The sequence below is a fragment of the Solea senegalensis genome, linkage group LG21 (assembly GCF_019176455.1).
Source record: "Solea senegalensis isolate Sse05_10M linkage group LG21, IFAPA_SoseM_1, whole genome shotgun sequence".
NCBI lineage: Eukaryota > Metazoa > Chordata > Actinopteri > Pleuronectiformes > Soleidae > Solea > Solea senegalensis.
In genome coordinates, this window is record NC_058040.1 from 744,032 (window position 1) to 769,003 (window position 24,972).

Sequence of the window (24,972 nt, forward strand, 5' to 3'; positions counted from 1 at the left end):
CCAATGTTTGAAAAGCACAAAAAATGAAAGTTTACAAAAGCTCAAACATCTTAACACAAATATTTCTTTCCGCTTCAGCTGCTTAGTTTATATATGGAAGGTAGACAATCGGTAAAGGTTTGGACGAATCAGAGACACTGAGACACAGGACAGGTGTTACAGAGCAGCTGATTGGATGAGGCTGGGTGGAAGCAGACAGGGGCGTGGCAACGGCGGAACCACTTCCCTTCGTTCCGTAAAAGTTCGTCACAGTTGTTTTTAAGGACTCATTGACCCACAGAGAAACTACGACATGCCTCCTCACCTCACTCTGTTGGATAATTTCTCTCTCGGGTCGGAGTGACTTAAAACTACCGGAAAATAACCTGGAATATTTGCAGGCGCCTGGCGCAGAAGCAGTGGGGGAAGAAACCTCAGGGTGACTTTTCTGAGACGTGGGGGGAGAAAAAAAAAGGAAAACTAAACCATTCCTTAAATGCTGGTTTTGTGCCTGAATTGTTTGTCTTTGAAGTGAAAGGTATAGTTTTGCTGTGGCCTCAGCACCTGTCGCCGTCATGCAGGGCAACGGTGGAGTGTACGCGGTGAAGAATAGGAGGAAGCCTCTTCAGAAAAAGTAGGTTTTAATGTCTCATGACGTCATCACCCTTCATATCTCCATCATTACTGTAACCCAGCATGTCTGATCTGTATCTTCTTTTAAAACACAATTTTTAAACACAATTGTAGGTGTTCATTTTTATTATTGTTGCTTTTTTACAATTCGTGTATTCGGCATTGTTTTAAAAGCTGCTTGTAAATCAAGTTTTTATCATACTTATAATAATTGTTATTATCAACATTGATCAACCAATGACTCATTATGTAGTTATGATTGGTAGAAATTATCTTACGAACACTAGGATGGACGGTATGGGCAAAAATGTTAAAAAGATAAAACTAACTAAGTGAATGTCGAAGAAATCATCTTTTTAATTTTTATTCATTTATTCATTTGGGGAAAGACATAAAGAACATCAACATGTTAACATGTCAGATTATAGCCACTGGCTAAGTCACATCTGTGATACCCAGGATGATAGGATAAGACAACATACTTAAGTTCAAAAACAAGAATGAATCAATGTAAAACTACATTACTAAACCAGGAAGTAGGGACCCCAAGTTTCAATGTGATTAAGGGACATAAGCATAAAGTTCTCAAGCTAAAATGCTTGTTGTTTATTTTTTGTACTGCACACTGACAGATTGATTGTGAATTACACATTGCATTCAAATGGTCTTAAACAACCGGCAATAGTTAAACACAGAAAAAAAGGTTGTCTTAATATGAATATATTGACCTTCATATTGATATTGAATAGGGATTTCTTGATTTTACTTTACTTCTGATATTGATAACAATATAATTCTTTTAAACTACAAAGCCTTTAACCTTTAAGGCATAATTCTCCAAGCTGACAACATGACTCAGCTAACATGTTGTTGCTGATATTTTGCAATATCATATTATTGCCCTACATTTGTGTCCATCAAATGCAGAAAATTGTGTGAAATATCAGTCTGTTTTCCAAACCTCAAACTGACGACATCCTGAAATGTTGTTGTTTTCTTAACCACAAGCCAAAGATATTTAGTTTACTGCCCTAGAGGAGCAAAACACCCCAGAACATATTCACATTCAAAAGCTGAAATCAGAGATAAAACTGTCGAACAAATTGTGCAATTAATAAATTAGTTTGGATGATTTGTAATAGTGGGTCTCGCCTTGCAGTGAGAAGACCCGGGTTCGAGCCCCGGTTGGAACATTTGCGTGTTCTTCCCGTGTGTGCGTGGGTTCTCTCTGGGTTCACCGGCTTCCTCCCACAGTCCAAAAACATGCAGTGTGGGGATTAGGTGAATTGGACACTCTAAATTGACCGTGAGAGTGAATGGTTGTTTGTCTCTAGCTGTGTGTGGCCCTGCGATGGACTGGCGAACTGTCCAGGGTGTACCCCGCCTATCACCCGATGTAGCTGAGATTGGCACAGCACCCCCCCGTGACCCTCTGGTGGAGGATAAAGCGGTAGATGATGACTGACTGACTGATTTGTAATAGCCATTTTGGTGATGATAAGCTTTATTATAAGCTTTATTATGTGTGTATAAAGAAACTAGTGGGCCAAGGATTTTTGGCCATATACAACCATGAAAAACAACAAAGATTTACTTGTTAAAGCTTATAACAGTAGAAGTGAAGGAATCTTACTTTTAAAACTAGTGTGCAGCTTTTTCTCTTGACTGAACACGTGTGGTTTTTGAAGTATAAGTTAAAACAACACTGGAGACACTTTGCTGGGAGCTGTTTGTAGCTCATTGGATTATTAATAAAGGTGTCGTTCCGCTTAGCTGCGATCCCTGATGTTGTTGCATCAACACAACTTGGCAGATTGCTCTCATGTCTGAGCCAACGCTCTGAAAACAAAGACGGGCACTGTAACTAGCTGCTTTAAATTTTAAAAGTTAAAGCAACAATAAAACATGTCCTCCACCGCACGTCCCTGTGACTTTGTATGAAAGAGCAGTGTGCCACGTTACAATCAAAAGCACATAATCTGCACATGTAACCTGACTCGCCTGAGACTGGCAGCTCTGCCTTCAGAGCCAAATCAAACTCTGCTCCAGAGCTGTAAAATAAGAGTTCCCAGCGTAGCTTTCCTCAAACTTACAAGTCAGTTTTATCTGAAATCTTTGCAGACTGTATTTACCAGAAGATTTAAAGAGGAATTTCAGAACTAAACAATCTAGGTTTCAAATGAGATGATCAGAATGTATAAGGTTCTTTGTCCAAACCCCAAAGTTTATTATAACCAGTGCAGTGCCCGTGCAAAATCTGTTTTTGTGTGTGTTTTTAGTTATTGTTGGTTTGGTGTGTTTGAGTGCTCATTGTTACTGTTACAGTTATTTATGGTATGGTCTATGGTAGAAAGCAAATACTGATACTCACATAATGGCATACAGTAAAATATGAAACATTTTAGTACATGGTTGCATAACAGTTCGTTGGTTGTCACCGGGATGCAGAGCTAGAGTTCAGTAGGGTGACAGCTGCAGGAAAGAAGCTTCCTCTGAACTTCTCCCGGAGGGGAGTGGGGTGAACAGTAGAGCCGCAACTAACGATTATTTTCATAATCGATTAATCTGTCAATTATTTTCTCGATTATCAAAATAGTTGTCCATTAATTTAGTAATCGATTAAGAATCAATTATTCGATTCATTGTTTCAGCTCTAGTGAACAGTCTGTAGTTGGGGCCATTGCATTCGTTTTCTCCCTCAGCTTCACGGCGCCTTGTCGGCCGTGCAGTGTCACTTGTCAGTCGAGCACTGCGTTCGTCATATGCCTCAGCTTGATGGTGCCTTGTCTCACTCACAGTGCTGTGTGAGTGAGAGGGGGAGTGGCTACAGTAGAGCGGTGAAAGCCAATGTGTGCTTCTTTTACCGATATATTAACAGATATCGTATGCATTACTTATTCGAACAACGTCAAACTTACTTGTGCCCGTAGCAAGACACCAAGTTTGAAATCAATCGGACCATCGGTTCGAGAGATATGCGAATAACACACACACAGACACACAGACAGACAGACTTTCCTGGAATTTATACATAGATTTACAACAAACAAAAGCATAAAATGTGACATTTTAAAGCAGAAACTGGCAAGAGTTCCACACTCCTGCTTTGCTAATATGATTCTTTGTTTACTCATGTAATAGGTAACTCAATGAATGTGCAATTGGCAAATTTTTGTAAATTACAAAAAGGTCAAAGTTCAAGATAGCTAGGGATGAGCTGATGTGGGACTCTAGTGATGCATCGGTCTGATATTGGCCAAAATCAATGGATTGGTTATCAGTAAAAGAAAAAAGTATCTGATAAGTCTGACCCTAAATATAAGTGCAGGCAACATGCTTTCAAGAGAGATGTCATCCACCACTGTCATGTGACCATCACATGATTGAGGTCTGCTCCTCAGTTAAAGCATGATGTTCTCGAACGCCTTATTAATAGCTAAGCTGTTTAAAAGACTGTGTCTGACTGATGTCGGTATTAATAGAATTTCAAGGCAGTGACGTCAGTATCGAACCAAGTGGTATACAGTCATACCTCAAGAAAACAAGCTAACTTCATATGATGTACTTAAGCAGAAGATTCTACATATTCTTCTGAAAGGAAAATCAAATAATTGCAGATTAGCTCACAGTCCATGGAATCAGTGCAGCTTTGTAGCACAGATTCTCACGATTTGTTGTGGATACACCGACTTAATTTACTACCCGGGGCATTTTTTTTTCTCTGACTGCTTCACAGACACATTCTGTAGCTGTGATTGCTACATCCGCTCCACTTCAAGCATGGCTTTAATGCAGTTGTCAACCAGCGGGGTATTGTAGGCGTTGTGACTGTGTGTGCATTTTTGTTTTGGATCGTGTGAGCTCTATCCACCACCTCCCCCATCCCGCACTTTGTCGCGTTGAATATCTTCATTCGCACATCCTGCTTTCTTCCCGCCTCTTCCCTGCGTCTCGTGTGTGTCAGGGCTGTGTGTTGTGTGAGGGTGGGATGGCACACAGGGCGGCTGCGTGTGCTGACATGTTGGGGAGGAATTACCTCGTGGTGATCTGTGGTAAAATTTGGCACAGGGAAGAGCAGCGGACGCATATTACTGTATCACATAATATGATGTAACCGTATCTGACCTGATAAGAGTTTTTCTCTTCCACTCCACATATCAGTATTTATCTATTCATTTATTCGGTTCAGACTGGAGTATCTCAACAACCATCGCATGGTTTGGCATGAAATCACTTACAGATGTTCATGTTCCCCAGAGGAAGATTCACGACTTTTCTTCTAGAGAAGCTGCAGTGGGTAGGTTTGTTAGTAAAGTAGAATAACTCATTTTTGAGTTCCATCCACATTTTGTGGTAGTGCAGGGCTCCAGACTACCTTTTTTATTAGGAAACAGTGGCCTCTAACTAAAGATTTTAAGAAAGCAAGCAGTACTGTATCTCACTGTATCTCACTGTAATACTTTGGACATTTTATTGTTCACCTTTGAAGAAGCAACATAAACGTAAGAGACATAAAATATACACACCGTACCATCACGGTCATTACAGTATTAACAAATATGAAGCTATGATTATATATGTACACACAGTATGTACTCTGTAACCTTCCTGTCATTTCACAGTACAAAGAACATGTCACATTTTTATAATTTCAGACTAGCATTGTGTTTGATCAATGTGTCGTCTTTTAACTGTGCGGTACCAGCATTATCTGTAAATTCCGTTGTTCTCCACATGCTGCGGGTATCAACAGCAGCATTTGCACCTCATGGGGCAAGGTTCTTTGGAGTACCTCAGCCTCAGATTCATCCTCTAGGTCAGGATTTGCCTCTGGCACACTAGGCTCTACCAGGGAGAAAGTATGTGTCGACGGTTCGCTTAGCCATTGTTCAGAGTCACTGTTTTACATGCATGGTATATAAAAGTGAAACCTCCTCCTCCATTTGATTAATTCCAGGACCCTCCCAACCCTGCCAACTGATTTACCCCTTCCACGTTTCTCCAGTGTTGATAGTTTTGTTCATAAAATATGACCATTTGGTCACAGTCTGGAGCCATAGTGTCTCTCTGTCCATAACCCCTCCCGCCAGATGAGCATAGACAAAAACACATGCGCTTCATACACTACACATGACATTTGACAATTGTTATATAGCGTTTATTGTCAGTAGTAATTCTCTTTGCATTTAATAAATCTCGTTGTTTATTCCACACAAATTCAAACTCTGTATCTCTCTGTGTGAGCTTTCCCCTAATCTTGGAATCGTAATACAGACTATGGGCCTCACTCTCATCCTGTTTCACAGAGAAAAAGTTGAAGCTTTGTTTTGATGTGGTTTATTCTGGACTTAACGTCTGACGCTGACACACACGATGACATTTTCCATTATCATGAACAGGAAGAGTCTGCTACATACACACACTTTGAGGCTCAGTGTAGAACCCAAAAAATGTTTGTAAAAGTGTGTTTGTAAAACATTTAGGAGGCTTTACTGGCAGAAATTCAATATATACATTGAATATATATATATATATATATATATATATATATATATATATATATATATATATACATATATACATATATACATATAAGTAAAACTAATTAAACTAATTTAAGAAGTTAGTTACATTTTTGGAGCAATGATGAATCCATTACATTGTGTGTGGTTTTTTTTTTCAATAATTAAAACAAGCTTCATGATTTTTCAGATTCTTAAATGTGAACATTTTCTGGTTTCTCTGACCACATCACAAAGAAATGATTAAAAATGATGAAATGATTTAGTTTTGAAGACAAAGTAAGACATTTGAGAACATCACCATCATCATTTCCCAACATTTTTCAACATTTTCTGACATTTTATGGACCAAACAGTTACTTGATTGATTGAAACAATAATAAACAGATTAATCGATTATGACAATAATTATGAGTTGTAGCTCTAATTTAGTGTCATACCCAATTTCCCCAATATCTTATATATACATATTATAATATAATAATAATAATAATAATATAATAATAATATAATAATATACATATTAATTTGATTTCTTGTGTATCCCTTCAGTTATTATGAGTTCATTTGTTTTCTTGAGTCTTCAGGTCATGTTTCATTTACTATATGCATAAACAGTATATTCACATTTCTTTTTATTTCTCTTGTGTGCAATAATAAAATAAAATAATGACATAATGTAATTTCTGATATGCCTGAACACCAGCGTAGTTCCCTGATACGCTTGGGAACGGGAGTGGTTTTCATTCTTACACACTGGACCTTTTAAGTTGTACTCTGTTCCACTGTAAACATGTCCTCCTGTCTCCTGTGTCTTCTTGTAGTGTAAAACCTCCACCAGTGAAGACCAATCCATCCAAACGCCACCGGGACCGTCTGAATGTGGAGCTGGACCATCTGACCAGCCTGCTGCCTTTCTCTGAGGAGGTCAGAGGGCGTCTGGACAAACTGTCAGTGCTCCGCCTCAGCGTGGGTTACCTGAAGGCGCAGAGCTACTTCCATGGTCAGTGAGTTGCACACACACTTACACAGCTGTGGTGACTGAGAGTAACAGGGATACACTTGTGAAATTTGCACACATGTGTGTGAAAGTGTGAAACTTTATGTGTGTGTCTGTAAGTGTTCTCCAGACATTTCTGTGGCTGAGCCCTGAGAGTTTAAGGCGTCAGAATAGGAAGTCTATGATACTTTGTGAATAATGAATAGCTTCCCTGCTGGGAGGGAAATGGGAGACAGAGTGTACTGTGGGGCAGATGGAGTCTGTGGAGGCGAACATGAGACTGGTACAGTAGGTTCTTATTCTGACACTGATCAAACCCATCCATTCAAAGGTGGCATTCGGTTTCCTCTGTCATCAGTACACAAAGAACATGCTGGTACAGTTGGCTACTAAAAGTCTGGGCGCGCCTTCATACTAAAAAAAATGGTTTGCGTAACCTTTTTTTCCCCAAGTGATGAAGATGACAACACAACCCCACATAAGAGAGATTTTTAAAAATTAGCATTTTCTTCAGCTGTTTGGGACTGCATTGATTAATTAAGGCTGCAGTGCATAACCTTTTGTGTTTTTATTCTGCTTCTGTTTGGTCCTTGTGAACAGAAACAACGTCAAATTATTTGTATGCTGCATCCTTCGTCTCAAAACAAGCTCTGTTAAGCAAAACTATCAAACTTGACTGAGGGAACATTTGTATATATACAGCAGCAGGGAAAGGGCAAGCAGGAACAAGAAGCATTGATCCCAGCAAACTGCTGAACAATCAGGTTCTCTGAACAGTAGAATTCACTTCTGAAACTTGTGTAAACTCATTTGCCAATGGTTTGAATGTAACGGACAATCTTTCATTTTTAATTGTTACATACCACAGTTAGAATGTAATCAGTCTATAAATGAACCAAGAGCTTTTTGACAATCAGTTTGATCTTTTTTCTCTTTGTTTTCAGCGTCTTAAACGTGAATATGTTCTGGTTTCTTTACTCCTCTATGACAGTAAATGAATATCTTTGGTTTAGGGACAAAACAAAACAAGGCGTTTTAAGGATGACATCATTTTGAGGTTTGGGTAACACTGATTCTGGGCAACACTAGCATTTTTCCTAATATTTTGGATGAAACAACAGATCAATCAATATTGAGGCAGATCTTCTGCTGTTATTGTTAGGGCTGAGCACATAACAACAACAAAGCTGGTGGTGCTCTAAGACTTTTGCACAGTACTGTATGTCTAATCTGAGATAACCCAGTAACAGATTCATACAATGTATACAATCTCATATCCCGATATAGGTTAATTAAACAAAGGCATATTGACACCCATTTGGATATATATTCTACTATGTAAATTCAATGATTGAGTTGTTAATGCTAATACAGTGACACTGACATATACATATATATATATATATGTATATATGTATGTATATATATATGTATATATATATATGTGTGTATATATATATATATATATATATATATATATATATATATATATTGATGCTCACATGCAAGATATGAACGCATTCATACGAGAAAAGTAACCCTCCTTTCTCGTACTCCGACATTTGAGGTTTGATTTCAACAACATTACAACAAAGTGGTGCAGCTCAGGTCTGGCACCTGAAGCCTCTCCTCTGCCTTTGTGCGTCTGTGGCTCTGCTATCAGCGGCTGCTATCATCACTGCTGTTGATGGAAAAGAAGGGGGCTGCAGAGGGAGCAGACACAGTGGCACGACATGAGGGCTCCATGTAGGAGGATGCTGTCAGTGAATGGAGACTTATGAACAACCAACACAGTTGGTGCAGCTGCAGCTGCACTGAAAATCACTGCAAAATGAATGTGTATTATAATATATGTACAATGTTTTGGAGCAGAAAGTGAGCTGGCCTGTGTTATAGTGAACACACGGAAGTGAGGCAGGTCATGGTCTTAACAGATTGTGTCTACAGTACACCAGCACGTTGTGCCGTCATACTCTGAACACCTTATCTGTTCTCAACTTTGATGTTAGTGCAGACTGACGACACACACACACACACACACACACAGTCCTCTGCATTGATTGAGGGCAAAACCCTGGACAATAACCCTTGAATTAGCTTAAAGCTCCTGTGTGTAACATCTGTCGCCAAATTAAAAAGACTTACCCTACTCCTCAAGATCTAAATACCAGCTGTTCTCTTTTAACAAATTTATTTCAGTATCTCACTCTCTTACTAATGTTTCAGAGAACTTGGGATGAATTATTAACCTAAAATTTGCTACCGTCTCATTTTATTAGCGTATTAGCTGTTAAGTTTCTGCTTTCCATTAATGAAGTCGTCAAAAGGTGTCGCTCTGTGTTACCACAGAAACAAAAACACTGCTATACTGAGAAACACAGTTCCTACATCATCACTTCCAGGGAAGCTGGGCTTCCACAACAGAGGATGTGGGGTGGGCGGGTGCAGACTTACAGGCTTCTGCATGATGATTGGAGGAACTGTCTGAAAGGCGGAACCAGTTTTTGATTGACAGCGTTGCAGGAACATATATGACAGCTGAGCCTTTTCGGTCTCAGTCCTGTGTGGATTTCGTGAGAGAAGTCTGTAGACAAATAACTGGTTGTTGTGTGTTATTTGCTCACCAATGCAGACTGTAAATAAAAACACTATCATAGAATTTCAGTTTTACATAATTATTATTATTTTACATAATTATTATCATGTATAAATACCTGGGCCTGAAATGAGCTTCCCCTGTTTCAAAGACCAGCAACTGCCACTGGTTTGAATGTAGTGGGTATTTGATTAAAGTTAAACATTACAGCTTTAAAGTTTAAAAAAACAAACAAAAAAACCCTCACTGAACAAGTTTTCTCTAATGAAACATCTGCAAATTCCTTAAATTCACTGACTACCTGCTCTTGCCAGTTATTATGTTGAGGAATATAAGGACTCACCTGCTTGAGACCATAAAATATAGGCAGTCCATGCACTAGTTGTTTTAAAACTTGCTACAAAAATAGTGGACGGATGGACTGACCATCGTCACCAGCGTTGCTTACTGTGCTGTTGTTGATTGTGTATTGTTCAGGATGAAAAAGCCTGTTGCACTTGCTTGTCCTCAGAGACGAGGTCTCCCCGTGGCCTCCTGAATCTCTGCTGCCTCACCAGCTAATCTTCCACAGCAGCTTCCTCTGATTGTGGAGGATGTTTGTTCAGGCCTGAATAATGCTGAATACTGTCATACACGACTCACGCAATCATTGATGTCTACAGTGCCATTGATATGTGTTTGGATTCTTCTAATGTGGTTTTACATGAAGAAGAGGTAATGATCACAGACAGCGTCTGTTATAATGTGCTTTGTTATGCTTCACGATCCTGAATCACTGCTGTCAACAGTATTTCTTATTTTGGTCAATTATCTTTTACTTGTGAAGGTTTCACACAAATCTCTCAAAGATAATCAGTTTTTTTTTTAACCATGGCCTCTTCATAAAACTGCTTTTAGCTCAGTAAATACTCATGTAACATGTGTTCATGATTTCAAACTTGTTTTAAACCCAGACAAAACAAAGCTCATATTGTTCCCAAATCCAAAATCAGGGAACCTGCCATTGATCACCATTTTTTTTAAGGTTTACAGATTGAGTCTGTATTTCAATACAGGCTGAAGCAGGAACTGGGTTTTTATTTTTTTACTGTCTTTAGAGGCCAAAACGAGGCTTGTTGCTGCAACATTTTATGTCTGTGCTGTACTATGGTGGTGTGTTCTATAAACATACTTCCTCTCAAAGCTTATTATGCTCTGGATTCTCTTCACAACAGTGCGTTGAGGTTCATTTCAGACTTGAAAGCACTGATACATCATTGTTGGTTGCATGCTGACTTTTAAAAGTGGTTTTAAATGACTTGGAGGCACAACCATCTAACTAAAGATGTCTCTTGTCCATTGCACTTTATATTGATTTTGTTGAAAACTTGCTGACAATGTGATTTTATATTGTATTCTTTGAACTGCATGTTTCAGTAGTTGCCACCATGTCTATATACTGTTGCCTGTCTTCGCCAGGACACTCTTGCAAAACAGAGTTCTATTTATTATTTAAAACAAGTTTTATTGCTGGTTGAATTTAAAAAAGTTACATTTCAGTAAGTGTAACATTTACTGAACTGGGATTTTGAAATAGACTTGATCATCGGCGAAAGGTTCATGGACAATAAGTTCAATCTCTGAGGAGCATATTGATTGCGCTGAGTTGATTTCTTGGTGTCCTGCCTCTGGACACTGTGGGAACATTTTTTGGCTGGAAACCCATCAGATTGACCTAACCTAAGGCAACAATCCCTGGGCTCTGTGTTACATTAAGTGAACTGGACATTGTGCAAATCTGCCCAATTGGAACACACATTTACTCATTTGATTATGATGTACACTTCCACATGGTATCACTATCTCTGATGTCCATCACAGATAAAACCTTCCACCAATCACACTTTTACAGCACGTGTTACAGTGGCCATGCTAAAAACCCTGTAGCCACGGTAACTATGCTCCAGCTGCTGCTGTACCGGTTTGAGCCGACTACCCAGTAGGCAGTCACGTTACTTTTTTTATTTGTTGAATTAGACAGTTTATGGAAAAAGGCAAGAGCAAATGTTTTGGAACAGAAATTGCAATATTAATATATACACTTTTTTTCTACGTTCCATGCCTACTGAAAATGTAATACTCAAGACTACATATTGAAGACAATTCTTGTATTTGTCATGTGTGCATTAGAGTATAGCAGTAAATAGTTTCATAGTTTCTCATGTGCAATGATCCATTCTTTTTTAAATGTACAACACAGTTAATATTGAACTGTAGCTTGACTTTAAGGTGCACTGTGTTAAATTCAAATCCTTGTTAAATGACTCCACACAGTGCTACGACTCTCTGTGACCTGTGAGAATGCCTGCAAACAAGATGAAGAAGTGTCCACGAAATGTTGTGCATCTTATTGTTCAAAAAACTTTAGACACTTCCCACCAATCATTAAGCCCTTCACACTAGGGATGGGCAGTAGTATTTGATTATATGCGGGGTTATAAAAAGACAGTCAGTTGCAGTGACCATCCGTAATATATTAAAAAGTTACAAAACAAATGTTTTATCAATCAGTGCATTTATCAAAACAAATCTTTCTCCCCCAGTGAGTACCCAAGTTGTGGCACAGCTTTTATGACACAGTGGCATCAGTAGCAGCAAGCATTTAGTTTATGGACTTTTTATTTGTGTTTGCAGAAGAGATGGAGGTTACTTGAAATCATCTTAAAGCTGCTACTCTTTCTGCTAAAATTCCCATCACCAACTTTCTCACTCTCCTCTGTATCACAGAACATTTATTTCACATTTGAAGTTCTAGTTCCCATGAGCCTTTGTTCAGACCAGAACATCAACTGATGAAATAATACATGACGAATCTGAGTGAGAGCAGTGTGCAGAATATTTGCACAATAAAACACACACAATTATCACATAGGAAGTGTAATTAATGGATCTGAGGCCACTGGTTTTATGTTTGCATTAATACACTCATGCAGAGTGAACAGACTCTTCAGCATAGACTCGTCTGCTGTTTCCTGCTCTGAATTGGTCCCAGGCGATAGTGTGTCTGCCCTCACCAGGTGTGTTTGTTGCCAGGGTGAACTTTTGTCACCATAGCAGTGGAGTTTAAACTACTCAGGATGTCTGACACAGCAAGTTTGCCTCGTTTGGTTGGCAATTGCTCAAGTCTGCTTCCTGTGTTTGTGGATGGCGAGGGGTGAGCGAGGTTGTGGAGAGGTCAGTCGGAGGGTTAGCTCGGCCTGCGGCTGCATTTTCCTGCAGGATAAATCTGCCGCGTCTGCTCCATAAACACAGCTGACATGCTGGGCTCTGAATACAAGCAGTTTCAGGTTAAACACTGCACATTTATCATGGACTGTACTTAAGGTTACATGACCATTATAAATATAATGGGTGTAGTAATTTAAGATGCTCTTAAATATGAAGTGAGTGTAGATGAAGGACTGCTTCCTATGTTGTAGTTTCAGAGGCTGAAAATGTGTGTGTATATATATGTGTGTGTGTATATATATATGTATATATATGTGTATATATGTATATATATGTGTATGTATATATATATACACATATATATGTATATACTGTATATATGTATATGTGTATATATAAAAACATTTATATATGTATGTATATACATATGTGTATGTATATATATATATATATACATATATGTGTGTATATATGTATATTTACAGTATATATGTTATATTTTATTTATATGTACCATTTTTATGTATGTTATTATTTTGTGAGTGTAGAATATTCACTTCATCTGTTGTGTTTTTTCTTACCTTAAAATGAACAAACAAGTGAAGTAAATCTTGTAACTATATACAGTGTATATATAGTTTCAATGTTATACTTTATACCTACTTCTGCTCAAATAAATAACTGCAGTGCCACTGTGAATGTTAAATCAGACATTGAAGTTACATACATATACACAGTACAAAGATATGTGTGTATATGCTCTATGTACATAGTACATTATATCCAAAATACAGTATATACAGTAATATGATGTTTTAAGTCACTGCTTACAGTATTTAGTGATGCAGCAGAATAATTAGCAGAAAGATACTCTCTGTCACCTTTGAAATCTTGTTTTCTGCACAGTACTGTAGTTGCAGCATTTTGCTTTTTTAATGGCTGATTATGGCTAGATAGTAAATCAGTGTTGTTAAACTTTGGTCGATACTCATATTTGTGTTAAGTTGTGAAAAATGGTATCAATCCTTCTCTAGATTTAAAATGTTGACATTAATCTATCCCAACCATAAAATGTGTCTCACTATTAGCCAATACGTTGCCCATTTTCCAACTGAAAAGTGTATATTTGTCTGTTTTGGAGTTGTTCAGGTGTTTTCACTGCAGACAGAGGTCAGATTCATGCACAGCCATCTGTTGGTCTTTCAGTAGTCTTTGTTTAGTCTATCACGTCTTCTGCACGTGTTGCGTACGGTTTGTAATTCTTGGTGTCACGCTGAGCTTACTGCTTGCAGACATTTTGACGTATTACACTACTTGGAGCAGATCCCCCTGAGCTGGTTAGAGTGGGTGCAGTAATAACAAACCCAGGATTCCTTCAGCTAGGCATCTTAAGTCTACTCTGTCAAAAGCTACTCCTGGCTGAGACGTCAGGGCAGATTCCCGGGGTTGTGAAGTGGAGACGAGAGGCAGATCCAGTGGGTTTGTTTTAAATAAGGGGAGGAGGGAAGTTTGTTAGCGTGCCACAGAGTCATTACTGTAAGGAAAGGAAAGGAGGCTTTGCTTAGCTGACTGAATGCCAGCGATAACAGATTAGATTACACCAAATTTTTGTTGGAGCTTAAAAAAAATGAAGTCCTTTTTGCTTTTTGACACAAAAGGAAAAGGGGAAAAAAGCTGATTGGTCAAACTGAAACTAACTGGTGCTGACCAAGGTTTTCAGGATGCCTCAACTTTATTAATTTGCAGAAAGGACAAATGCAATGAGTTGTGGATGTACAGCGTCGATGCCCAACAGTATTGTGCTTCTATTACCTTTTAACTTGAATGGTGTATATGTTTCCTGTCAAGTTTGAGCAATGAATCATTTTCAAATTAATATTAGAATTAGCTATTTACACATCGCAAATGCTGCATTTTACAGATGTTACTCAGGGTTTTTAGGACTGTTAATGGTTTCATTATTGGTCATTCATATCCTTAGGTCCTAATACTTGCATTAGAATATACAGTCATGGTTAATATTTTGATATGTACTGTGGTAATGTTCCACATTTATTGCAAAGTGAATATTGAATAATGGCAAGACATGGTCTAGTGGAAAGGAAACTAGGTTTGAAGATTGCCGGTTCAAATCCCCTCATGTCAGGGTCTGCGGTAAAAACCTCTATTAAATCTTACCAAAATCATTCCCCAGAGAAGTTTGAGGCTCAAGAAGACAAACCAAAGAGACTGTGGCACTTTTGTAAAGTAGCAGAACAGCTCATCTTAGTTTTGGGTCTCCTGGGCTAAATATATGGCTCTTTAGTTGCTGAGTGCTCCAATTTGTTCAGCAGCTGGTCCAAGTTGTGTCTGTCGGCTAAAAAGCAGATCCCTTGTATTATTTGTTGTTATTCAGTATAGCAGCTTGAACAATCTGGTTAAATGTAGCATGAGTTCAAGCAGCAATTGACAATCCATTGAGAACAGCAACTGCTTGTAGGAATTCCCAGTTGAAATCCATATGGCTTTAGAACTTAACTCCCAGAGCTGCAACAGCGTTAAAGGGAGAGTTGAAACAAAGAATAATAATATTAATAATAATAAGAATAATAAAAGAGATGGTATTAGAAGTGAAAACCTATCTAGAATAAATACTAACATACTGACGATACTAGTGGAACTAAGAAAACTGTGGCTGCAGATAATCACTGATAATCAAAGCCTTGTGATTTATTGACTAAGAAAAGAAAAATGTATTGTTTGTAATTTGAGTGATGTCACCCATTAAGTAATTTTAACTCTGAGTACCTGGAAATGAATCTGAAATTCAAATGTTGTGTGTACAAGTGGCTGACCTTCTGACTGAATTCTTTGTTGTTTCTTGCAGCAACGCCAAGTGCTAATGTAAAGTCGGCTCCTGCAAACGGCAAAAATGGAGAGACTATGTCTCTGGATGGAGTCGGTTTCTCAGAAGGAGAATTCCTGCTTCAGGTTCACACACAAAACACACAGTAGAATCGCACACGTGCACCAGTATTTGCCTGAGCTACAGTGTGTTTGTGTGCGTTTGCTTTCATTGTATCAACAGGCTCTGAATGGTTTTGTGTTGGTTGTGACGACTACTGGCGTCATCTTCTATGCGTCCCCGACTATCCTGGACTTCCTGGGCTTCCATCAGGTAAAACTATGACTGACGCCAACCACAGTGTCATCTTTGTGTTTAAATATAGTATGCAGAAAAAGTACTGAAAAATAAACACGCACAAACTCCTGTGTTTGTCATCAGTCTGACGTCCTCCATCAGAGAGTGTACGATCTGGTTCACGTGGATGACAGAGAGATGTTCAAATGTCAGCTTCACTTTGCCCTCAACCCCGGTGAAGGTAACACAAACAAGAGAGCAGAAAGTAAACACCTTGCACTATATGTAAGATTTTACTCAACAGAGACTAAAATGTGCATCTTAAAAGTCCACTTGGAAATCCCTAATTTGCATTATTTATGTTCAGTTCAGACCACATTTTGTTTTTCCAAAGAGCTTCTTTTCTTTTTCTTGTGTGACAGTAAACTTAATGCATTTTCATAATATTCTGATGTCTTATAAACAGTTCATGGAGAAAATAATCAAAGATGAGACATTTCTCTTTTGATGTACTTTCAGTTTTCAAAATCAATGTTTTTGAGGGTGCTATCCAGAGTGTGTGATGCTAATGATACAAGAAGGCAAATGCATTCCAATATATATATGTATATATACAGTATATATACACACACACATATATATATATATACATATGTATACATATGTGTGTGTGTGTGTGTGTATGATTTGATCTGAATATCTATCTCTCTGCAGATGGACAGTCTGGATGTAAAAGTTTGTGCAGCTCTCAGAGCTTCCTGCCTCAGTACCTCCCTCCTGAGAACTCCTCGTTTCTGGAAAGGAGCTTCTGCTGCCGCCTGCGATGCCTCAAGGACAACACTTCTGGATTCCTGGTAACAAAACCAAACCACAGCGGTGCTTTGAGTCAGAACGTTTATACTCAGTAGACATAGTGGACAGGGAATAACTAAACTCACCATCTGATCCTTAAGAGGATTGATCATTCTAAGGTGTGTACCAATATTGTTTGTTTAAATGATTTAAATGAAATCTCACAAGATGAAGTTGACAGGAAAGTAAGGACACATCTTTGGAAGTTTTTTTTTAATTGATATTGAATTGATAATATAATTTAGTTGTTTGGAAACATTTTTTTTACAGTTTGATAATTTGACCTCTTGTTGGTGACAAATTAAAGTGCATATATTTTTTAGAAATATATGAAATACATTTACATCCTGGAGTCATGTGCGGTTTTGATTTTGTTCCTTATCTCAAGAATCCTAAATTGATGAGAAAGACACACTGCAACATAATAACTTTATTAACATTTTAAACAGGTCTGGTCTCATATTTGCTCATTTGCATTTTGGCAGGAGAATCAAATAATTACTTTAAACCACTAATCTCTGCCAAAAATGTGACACAAAAAGAAAAAATTTGTCTGGGAACATTTAACAGCAATTAATGGCAAAATAGTATTTAATAGTATAGCCATTCTCTTTATTAGCATTCATGTTGATGTCTCACTGTGGGATACGCCCCCTCGCATATTCACAGAAGCACTTATGACCGTTACGCCCTTAGTGGCTGACAGTCAAGATTAGAAACCTTAGTAGAACTTAGTCGAGCTTAAATGTTGCTGTCTCATCCTTTGCAGGCTCTAAACTTCAATGGACGCCTCAAGTACCTGCATTTACAGGGAGGCACCGGTGCTGATGGGAATGCGGCTCCTCCTCAGCTTGCTCTGTTTGCCATTGCCACACCTGTGCAGTCTCCGTCTGTCATGGAGATCCGCACCAAGACCATCATCTTCCAGACCAAACACAGAATGGACTTTGCTCCTCTGGGCATAGACACCAGGTACTGCAGATCTTAAGCTTGGTTTCTACCTTCTGCCTCGTGTCAGACTTCCTCTAAAAGTTGTTGCAATGCTATGTCATGTACAGTAACTCGGAATATTTGTAACTTACACACATGCTGCGTGCGCACCGGTATGTCCGTGGGAAATCTGGCCAACTAGATTTACGTGTACAAGCAGCATCATAAAAGGATTACATAGTTCTGGAGTGTTGAATTGGAGTTTTTAGGTGTTTTATTAACATGTAAGCCGTATGAAACACTGTGTGCGACACAAAGACTTCCCACACCTCTTTTACTGCTGATGTAGCTTATCAGAGATGTGAGGTGTGAAAACAAAACAAACAAAAATGTGTAACAAAGAGAAGCTTACAGTTGTCTGAAAAATACTCATTTATTCTAATTTTACCACTGTATGCATCCGCAGATGTTATCTCATCGACTTCCTGTTTATCCACACTAGTTTCTTTGTATGCTACACCACCTCTGGTGCTGCTTAAAGGGTGTTTGTGCCTCACACAGAATATAAATATGGCTCTCTCGTTTTTTTGTACTTAGATTTTCCCGAACTGTTCAAAGCCTCTATTCATGAGGATGCAAATGTACACAAGTATCCGCAAAAGCAACAACAACTTCCAGAGTGTTTTTTGTAATCGACATATGTCAGATACCACCTACTCAAAATAGACATTGAACCAGAAAGTGATATTTATCTCCTCTTACACTTGTCCTGTGTTTATTTCTCTTTGCAGAGGGAAACTGGTTTTAGGTTACACAGAGGTGGAATTGGTCACAACAGGCTCGGGTTATCAGTTCATTCATGCTGGCGACATGATGTACTGCGCTGACAACCACCTCAGGAGTGAGTTGTGCTTCTCTGTGCTGTTTTTAGTCCACCTACCTGTTTTTTCTCAATTGTTTTTAACCGTGCATTTTTGTTTGTTAGTGATGAAAACTGGAGACAGCGGCTTCACGTTCTTCAGGCTGCTGACGAAAACACGACAGTGGCTCTGGGTTCAAGCCTCTGCCAGGTTAGTCTTCAAGGACGGGAGACCAGACTTCATCATCGCTCGCCAGAAAGCGCTCACGTAAGTGCTACAGTGTTATCATCCGTATATTTTAGGCTTTATGTCCTATCTGTCTCCAGTGCTGCCAGACTCTTTTAGGAGGGGTTTAATGATAACCTCAAGTATGACAAATATGTTGCTTTTCCTCTGAGGGCTTCTCACTGTCCAAAGTGTGAATTCATCTTGTGCTCAAGCGAGTTTTTCATTCCTGATGAATTGATCATCTTTGGCTGAGACAGCGTAACAATGACATAGATTGAATGTGTTTTTATAAACGTAGTGAAAATATGTTTATAAAAAACCTTTGCTTGTTGCCTCCTGTTCTCCAGAAATGAAGAAGGAGAGGAACACCTGCGTCAGAGGCGACAGCAGCTTCCCTTCAACGTTGCCACCGGCGAAGGTGTCCTGTACGATTTTTCTTTGGATGTCTTTTCCACCGATGGTCCTTCTGGCTCCGACGCACCAGGCACCTCCGAGTCCGCACCAGAGAAACCTCTGGACCCCGCCTCACTCTTGGGATCCCTTCGCCGCCAGGACCACTCTGTTTACATGCAGCCAGAGAGGCCCAGTCCCCAGCTCCCAGTCTTCTCCCAGACAGAGGACACTGATTATGAGCAAACCCAACCGTCCTTGGAGCAGGCGTTTCTGGACAGCCATGCTCTGCTCAGTGTGCCCGGTGAGGGCCAGGCTCTGCAGAAGAGACTGAGCACAGTGGACCTCACATCTGACGCCATGATTGAGTCTTTGGAGCAGATTTTGGGAGATTTTGGGGATGGAGGGATCGAGGGCTTTGATGTGGATGAGATAGAGCTGAGGGACTGGGAGAACACCCTCATCAGGATGAATAAAGAGAGAGAGGATGCAGAGAGGGAACTGAATCGCACCCTGGCGAATGATGTGTTCACATACGTGGAGGAGGCTCTGCAGAGAGAGAGCAGTGGGTTTGTTATTCAGCGATCAGATGTCGCTGGGTGTAACGTTTCTGGTATGATCAACAATTTATCCATTCAAGGTGAAAATCATGGGTTTGTGGATAATGAGCCACAGTGGCAGCAAATGATGGACATTACTTCTACGCAGACTATATTTGGAGGAGAAGGAAATATTCTCGCTGATGTTTTTAATTCAACTGCACAGAAAGATGCTTCAAAGATCTCCCATGGCACGATAAGTTCACTAACACCCACTCAGTGTTTTAACACTCAACAGGGACACACCTCTTCTTTGTGGCCTCCGAGGAGCAGCAGCAGCAGCAGCAGCAATCACAACTGTAGCAGTGACTTGATTTCAACACAGCCGTGGCTTCCTGCCACACGGAACGCCAACAATATTCCCAGCAGCTTTGAGATGATGGACCAGGGTGTGCAATATTCACTAACCCACACTGGTGCACAGCAGACTTCCGTGGGCCCACAGCGTTCACAGCCACAGGGCCTTTCAGAGTGGCAACATCAACAGCAGCAGCAACAGCTGCCACCACAAACCTTTCATCACACTTTTTCACATTCCTCGAACACAGCGGTCAACGTGAACTCAGCAGCTCACCCACACACACAGACATTTTCTGGCAGCTGCATGTATGAAAACAGAGATGGTCGCGCACGTCCTCGTCTGGGACCCGCGTTCTCCAGTGGAGCCACGCGTTCTGCAGAGAACCCAGCGAACACGGCGGCGGCCATCACTCTGCCACATCTGGACGTGACTGTTTCAGGCAGCCAACACGGGGCAGTGTCCAGTTCCAGCTCTCACACAGTGAGTGGAAACAATGCAAACGTAGGGATGAACCTACCTGGATATTCCACTGCAAATGGGTCGTTGCAGCCACCATTCGTGTGTTGGAACAGTGAAGCTCAGGTAAGATGAGTAGTCGTTATTATTTTTGAGAGAAGAAAAGCACTTGAGCATGTACAGTATTCATTAACTGGGTTAGATTTCAGGATTAGTCGTACAGTCACCCCCAAGCTCCTCATCCAGATGGTTCTAATTTGTCGGGAAAACAGGAACAGTTCTGATGAACCCCTCTTTCAGGTTGTAAGTAAGAGGAGTTATGTTATGGACATCCTGGAGTCCCAATCCTTTTCTGCCCAGACAAATTGAACTGAATTTGTCCGAAAAGTGCATCTAAGATCTAAGATCCCCTTTTGGGACAAAATGTAAGAAAAAGTATCACAATTGAGAAACGGGATGGAAACCAACACCTTATTCCACACCACATTTCTCCTCCTTCAAAGACTAGATGAATAAATTGGTCTGAACCTTGGTTTTAGTGTTCATGTCATCACAGCCTCTTCTACACTTTTCCTCCACAGACTCCCAGAGTTCCCTTGAATGGTGGTGTCGACCCGTTTGCCTTCCCGGTCCGTCCTCCTGCGGGGAGCATCAACCTTTCCAAAAACATGGGACCATCATGACTTTTTTGCACTGAGCATCAGTGACTCAGTAAGAACCTCAGAGATCATTCCTACATGGATAGGAAATCAGTGTATTTTAAACTCGTCATGACATATGGACCATCTCATTTCAAACTTAAGAAGAAAAAAAAAAAGAACCTTACAGCATTTTTCTGATATAGTGTCTCCACAGCGCTGTGTCAGCACCAGACAATGTTTCTGGTTACACACGTGATCAATCTGTGGATGGAAAAAGATGCTCTGGTTTGTTTGTATTACTAAAAAAAAAAAAGAAATCCTCTTAGGTGGTGCTAAGCCATTGATGCAGTAACTGGGTGCGCCATGTGTCCTCCATTTTCACAGCAAAACAAACAAAACAAGGCAATCAGAGACGGCAGACTTCACCCCATTCACCCAACAAGCCTCTGTTGGTCATATTGGCAAGTGCGAAAAAAACACAAACAGACAGACAGACAAACAGAGCCACTAAAAACAATACTTCACTCCCACAACGAGGGAGGAGGAGCCAATCACAGCTGACAGGGTGAGAGACGGAGGCGCAGCCTGGAAAGGTCACCTGTCCATCACAGGGGCCAACAACCTAACACCACTGTGTTATTTTTCCTGATGGGCCAAAAGCGGCATCCAGCGCCCTCTCCTAGATCACACAGTACACAGTACTACAAACAGTCTGATTTTCTAGGCTGTGCATTTGGAAATACTGTTTTTTTAGGTTTGAGTTAGAACATATGTCCATCCACCCATCCATCCTGCTTATCCTATAATTGGAAGCTGGTTACCTGAACCAGAATTTAAACGAAAAATCTTACTCTGAAGACCCTGGTATACAGATTTTGGAAAGAGTGCGTTGGGTGCGCACAGACAGCGCATGCGCAAACTGAATTTCCACACCACTGGTAGGTGGAGTATTACGCCCCGCTCACCAAGCAGAAATAACATTTCAACAACAGAAGAAGTAGTCGCCAAGGACAGTCATCCAAGCCTCGACGTGTCCGAGGGAGCTGTAGCATCATTCTCTTCTTCTTTTGGAAGGACTGTGTCCTGTTCCCGGCGTCCAGACTTGTACCGCCACTCGATGGTGAAGTCAGACACTACATGACCCTGACACGCACCCTGAGTACACCAGGGTCCGCAATATGTGAAAGTATACCAGGGCCTTGAGGCATCAGAAGAAAAGTCATCCTTGCAAAGAAAACTACCACAGTAAAAGACGTGTATCGGTTGTTTTTCGGATGATTTCCTGTTTTTTTTCTCCTAGCAAATGGGATTTTGAATGTGGTAACAGACTACAAGTGAAAATAGAAGCCTAACTAACAGTCCTATATCCACAGTGTACAGCTGATCACTAGTTTATCAGTCAGCTTCACTAGAACAGTTGTTAAAAGAAGCGTAAGTAAACAAAGATGGCCTTCAGGTGCTGACACACCCTCTACTTACAGCAGTTGTTACGCCAACTATGTCTACTAGCGATACACGTCTTTATAATACAAATTAAATTTTGTACTATTATTTCCAGTGGCAACAACGTCAAGTGCTGTTATTACTACACCAACTACTTTTGTAGTTCTGTACACCTACGAAGCAGCATGGAAGTGTGATTTGAAATGCACTTAAAAGAAAAAAAAGTTGACTTATTTATTCAAAATATTCACTAGTGCGGTGCTGTGACATCAGAGCTCTGGGTTTGGATTTTGATCCTCGTTGTGTTGTTAGGCTGAGTCTCTGACCCCTACGATCTAATGAGTTAGCGTTCTGGACAACAGTCAGAGAAACTAAATGAAACACGTGTTCATTATGTTTATTTACAACCTATTTGCTGATGAAACATACATGTGTATATTTTTTTTAAACTCTATATCCTCATGAAAGCGAATGAGTCCGTAAATCAGTCTGTATACTTCTTTGGTGCCTTTCTTTACCAGATCTTAAACACTTTGTCTTACTGAACAGATTTAGCTTTTAAGTGGTGACAATTGGACGACAGCAGCTGTCAATCACCCTGGTGTCCACTCCACTCAGTCTACGTTAAGCATCCTTCAAACCTTCCTACTGTACTTAAAGGTGCAGTGTGTCAAAATGAGTGACATCTAATGGTGAGACTGCAGAATTGCAAAAAGAAGCGCTTTACCAAGTGAGTCAGGGAACTACGGTGGCCTCCATGTACCAGAAAGGACTGAAACACTCTTATTTAACTCTCTCTGCTGTCTCTGCCATTTCCTCCGTCTTCTTTTTTTGTTTTTTGCATAACAAGCTGCTTCAAGCTGCTGCAGAAACGCGCCTTAAGTACATAAAAGGCTTATTCATAGGCTACAAAGAAGAGCAAAAAAATATTTTAGAGCAAATTAGATTTCTTTTGCGCCGAATAAGGCATGAAAATATGCAAAAAAAAAACAAAACACTAGGGTATGTGCAGATTATTGATAATAGTGTTATTTCATATTCGTGGAAACATATTGAGCTTCTCATGTTTGATTCTCGAGCTGAAAAAAAATACGTCTGAGCTTTCAGTCGACCGTTTTCTCAGCTGTCGGAGAGAGAGAAGAGAAAAAAACCAACGTAAAACGTTAATAAAATTGCGATTTTATTACAGCGGTTACAGATGCTTCACATGTGGAATATCTTAAAATATCAAAAACGTTTGTTGCACTAATAAAAAAATCATCAAAAACAGCTGCATCACAATTTTTCTCATGAAACATTCAGTAGTTTTTAAGGCACAGATTATAATTCCTTAGCACTCAAAGAGTGAATGGTTGTTCCAACAGGCTGTTAAAAATGGCACTAATAGATGTTTCAATAAGAGACATCGTTTTTGATATAATTTTTGTAAAATTAAACAAATATTTAAAAAAAAATAGGTAAGAGAGGTAAAATGAGCTTTAACTTCAGCCTGCACTCTACTCTGTGGTCATCTCCTCACATTATAATTTGGGACATGGGAGAAGAAACGGCAGCTCGAGTTCTCACTGGGAGAAAAAAAATGCAAATAATGCTGTAAATGCTCTCACATTACATCATTCAGCTCTTTGAACAAAGGACTGTTCTGTTAGTTTTTGTCAAGTCATATTCATACGCTTTAGTTTTGCCTGTAGGAGATGACCGCCGTGTCATTCTGGGTCGGTAATGTTACCCTCTGTAGCTGCTTTGTATTCCGTGTGTACAAAATATAACCACTGGAGCCTCGTCTCGTTTTATTTTCTTTCTTTTTTTTTTTGCCATTAAAGATTTGTAACCCCCTCAGTTGGTCTGATATGACATGTTCATTCCAGGGCCTCCCGTGAAGTGCTCCCCCCTCTGGAGGGTTCATGCGAGGACGTGGTGTGATTACATTTAAACTGGGTCATGTGACGACTTCACGGCTAAGTATTCGCTCTCGTGTCGCGTCTGTGGGCATTGTGTCACTCGCTCTGTACTTGTTGCCGTCGTGTTGCCCTCCTGAGGCACCGGCTGCTCCCACAAGACGTTATGATGTAACTCCTCTTACACAGCATGTTCCCAGCAGTGTCCCCACTGTCTCCTCTGGGGACAACCACGTCTTTTAATTGGATCTAAAAACTAAAAAAAGAAGAAGAAAATATAACATCATAATAAACAAGTATGAACTTGACATGTATG

The 24,972-nt window shown here is 39.9% G+C and overlaps 1 protein-coding gene across 1 annotated transcript; it reads left to right on the plus strand.

Annotated features, from left to right (window-relative positions):
- The first annotated feature begins 98 nt into the window (after positions 1-98).
- LOC122758316 (aryl hydrocarbon receptor-like) lies at positions 99-24,597 on the plus strand. The gene is made up of 11 exons (XM_044012406.1): positions 99-613; positions 6,959-7,137; positions 15,804-15,907; positions 16,005-16,094; positions 16,203-16,299; positions 16,773-16,912; positions 17,680-17,882; positions 18,632-18,741; positions 18,826-18,967; positions 19,276-20,800; positions 21,256-24,597. Exons 1-11 carry the CDS (start codon positions 555-557, stop codon positions 21,355-21,357), a joined length of 2,751 nt encoding a protein of 916 aa, XP_043868341.1. The 5' UTR covers positions 99-554; the 3' UTR covers positions 21,358-24,597.
- The last annotated feature ends 375 nt before the right edge of the window (positions 24,598-24,972 follow it).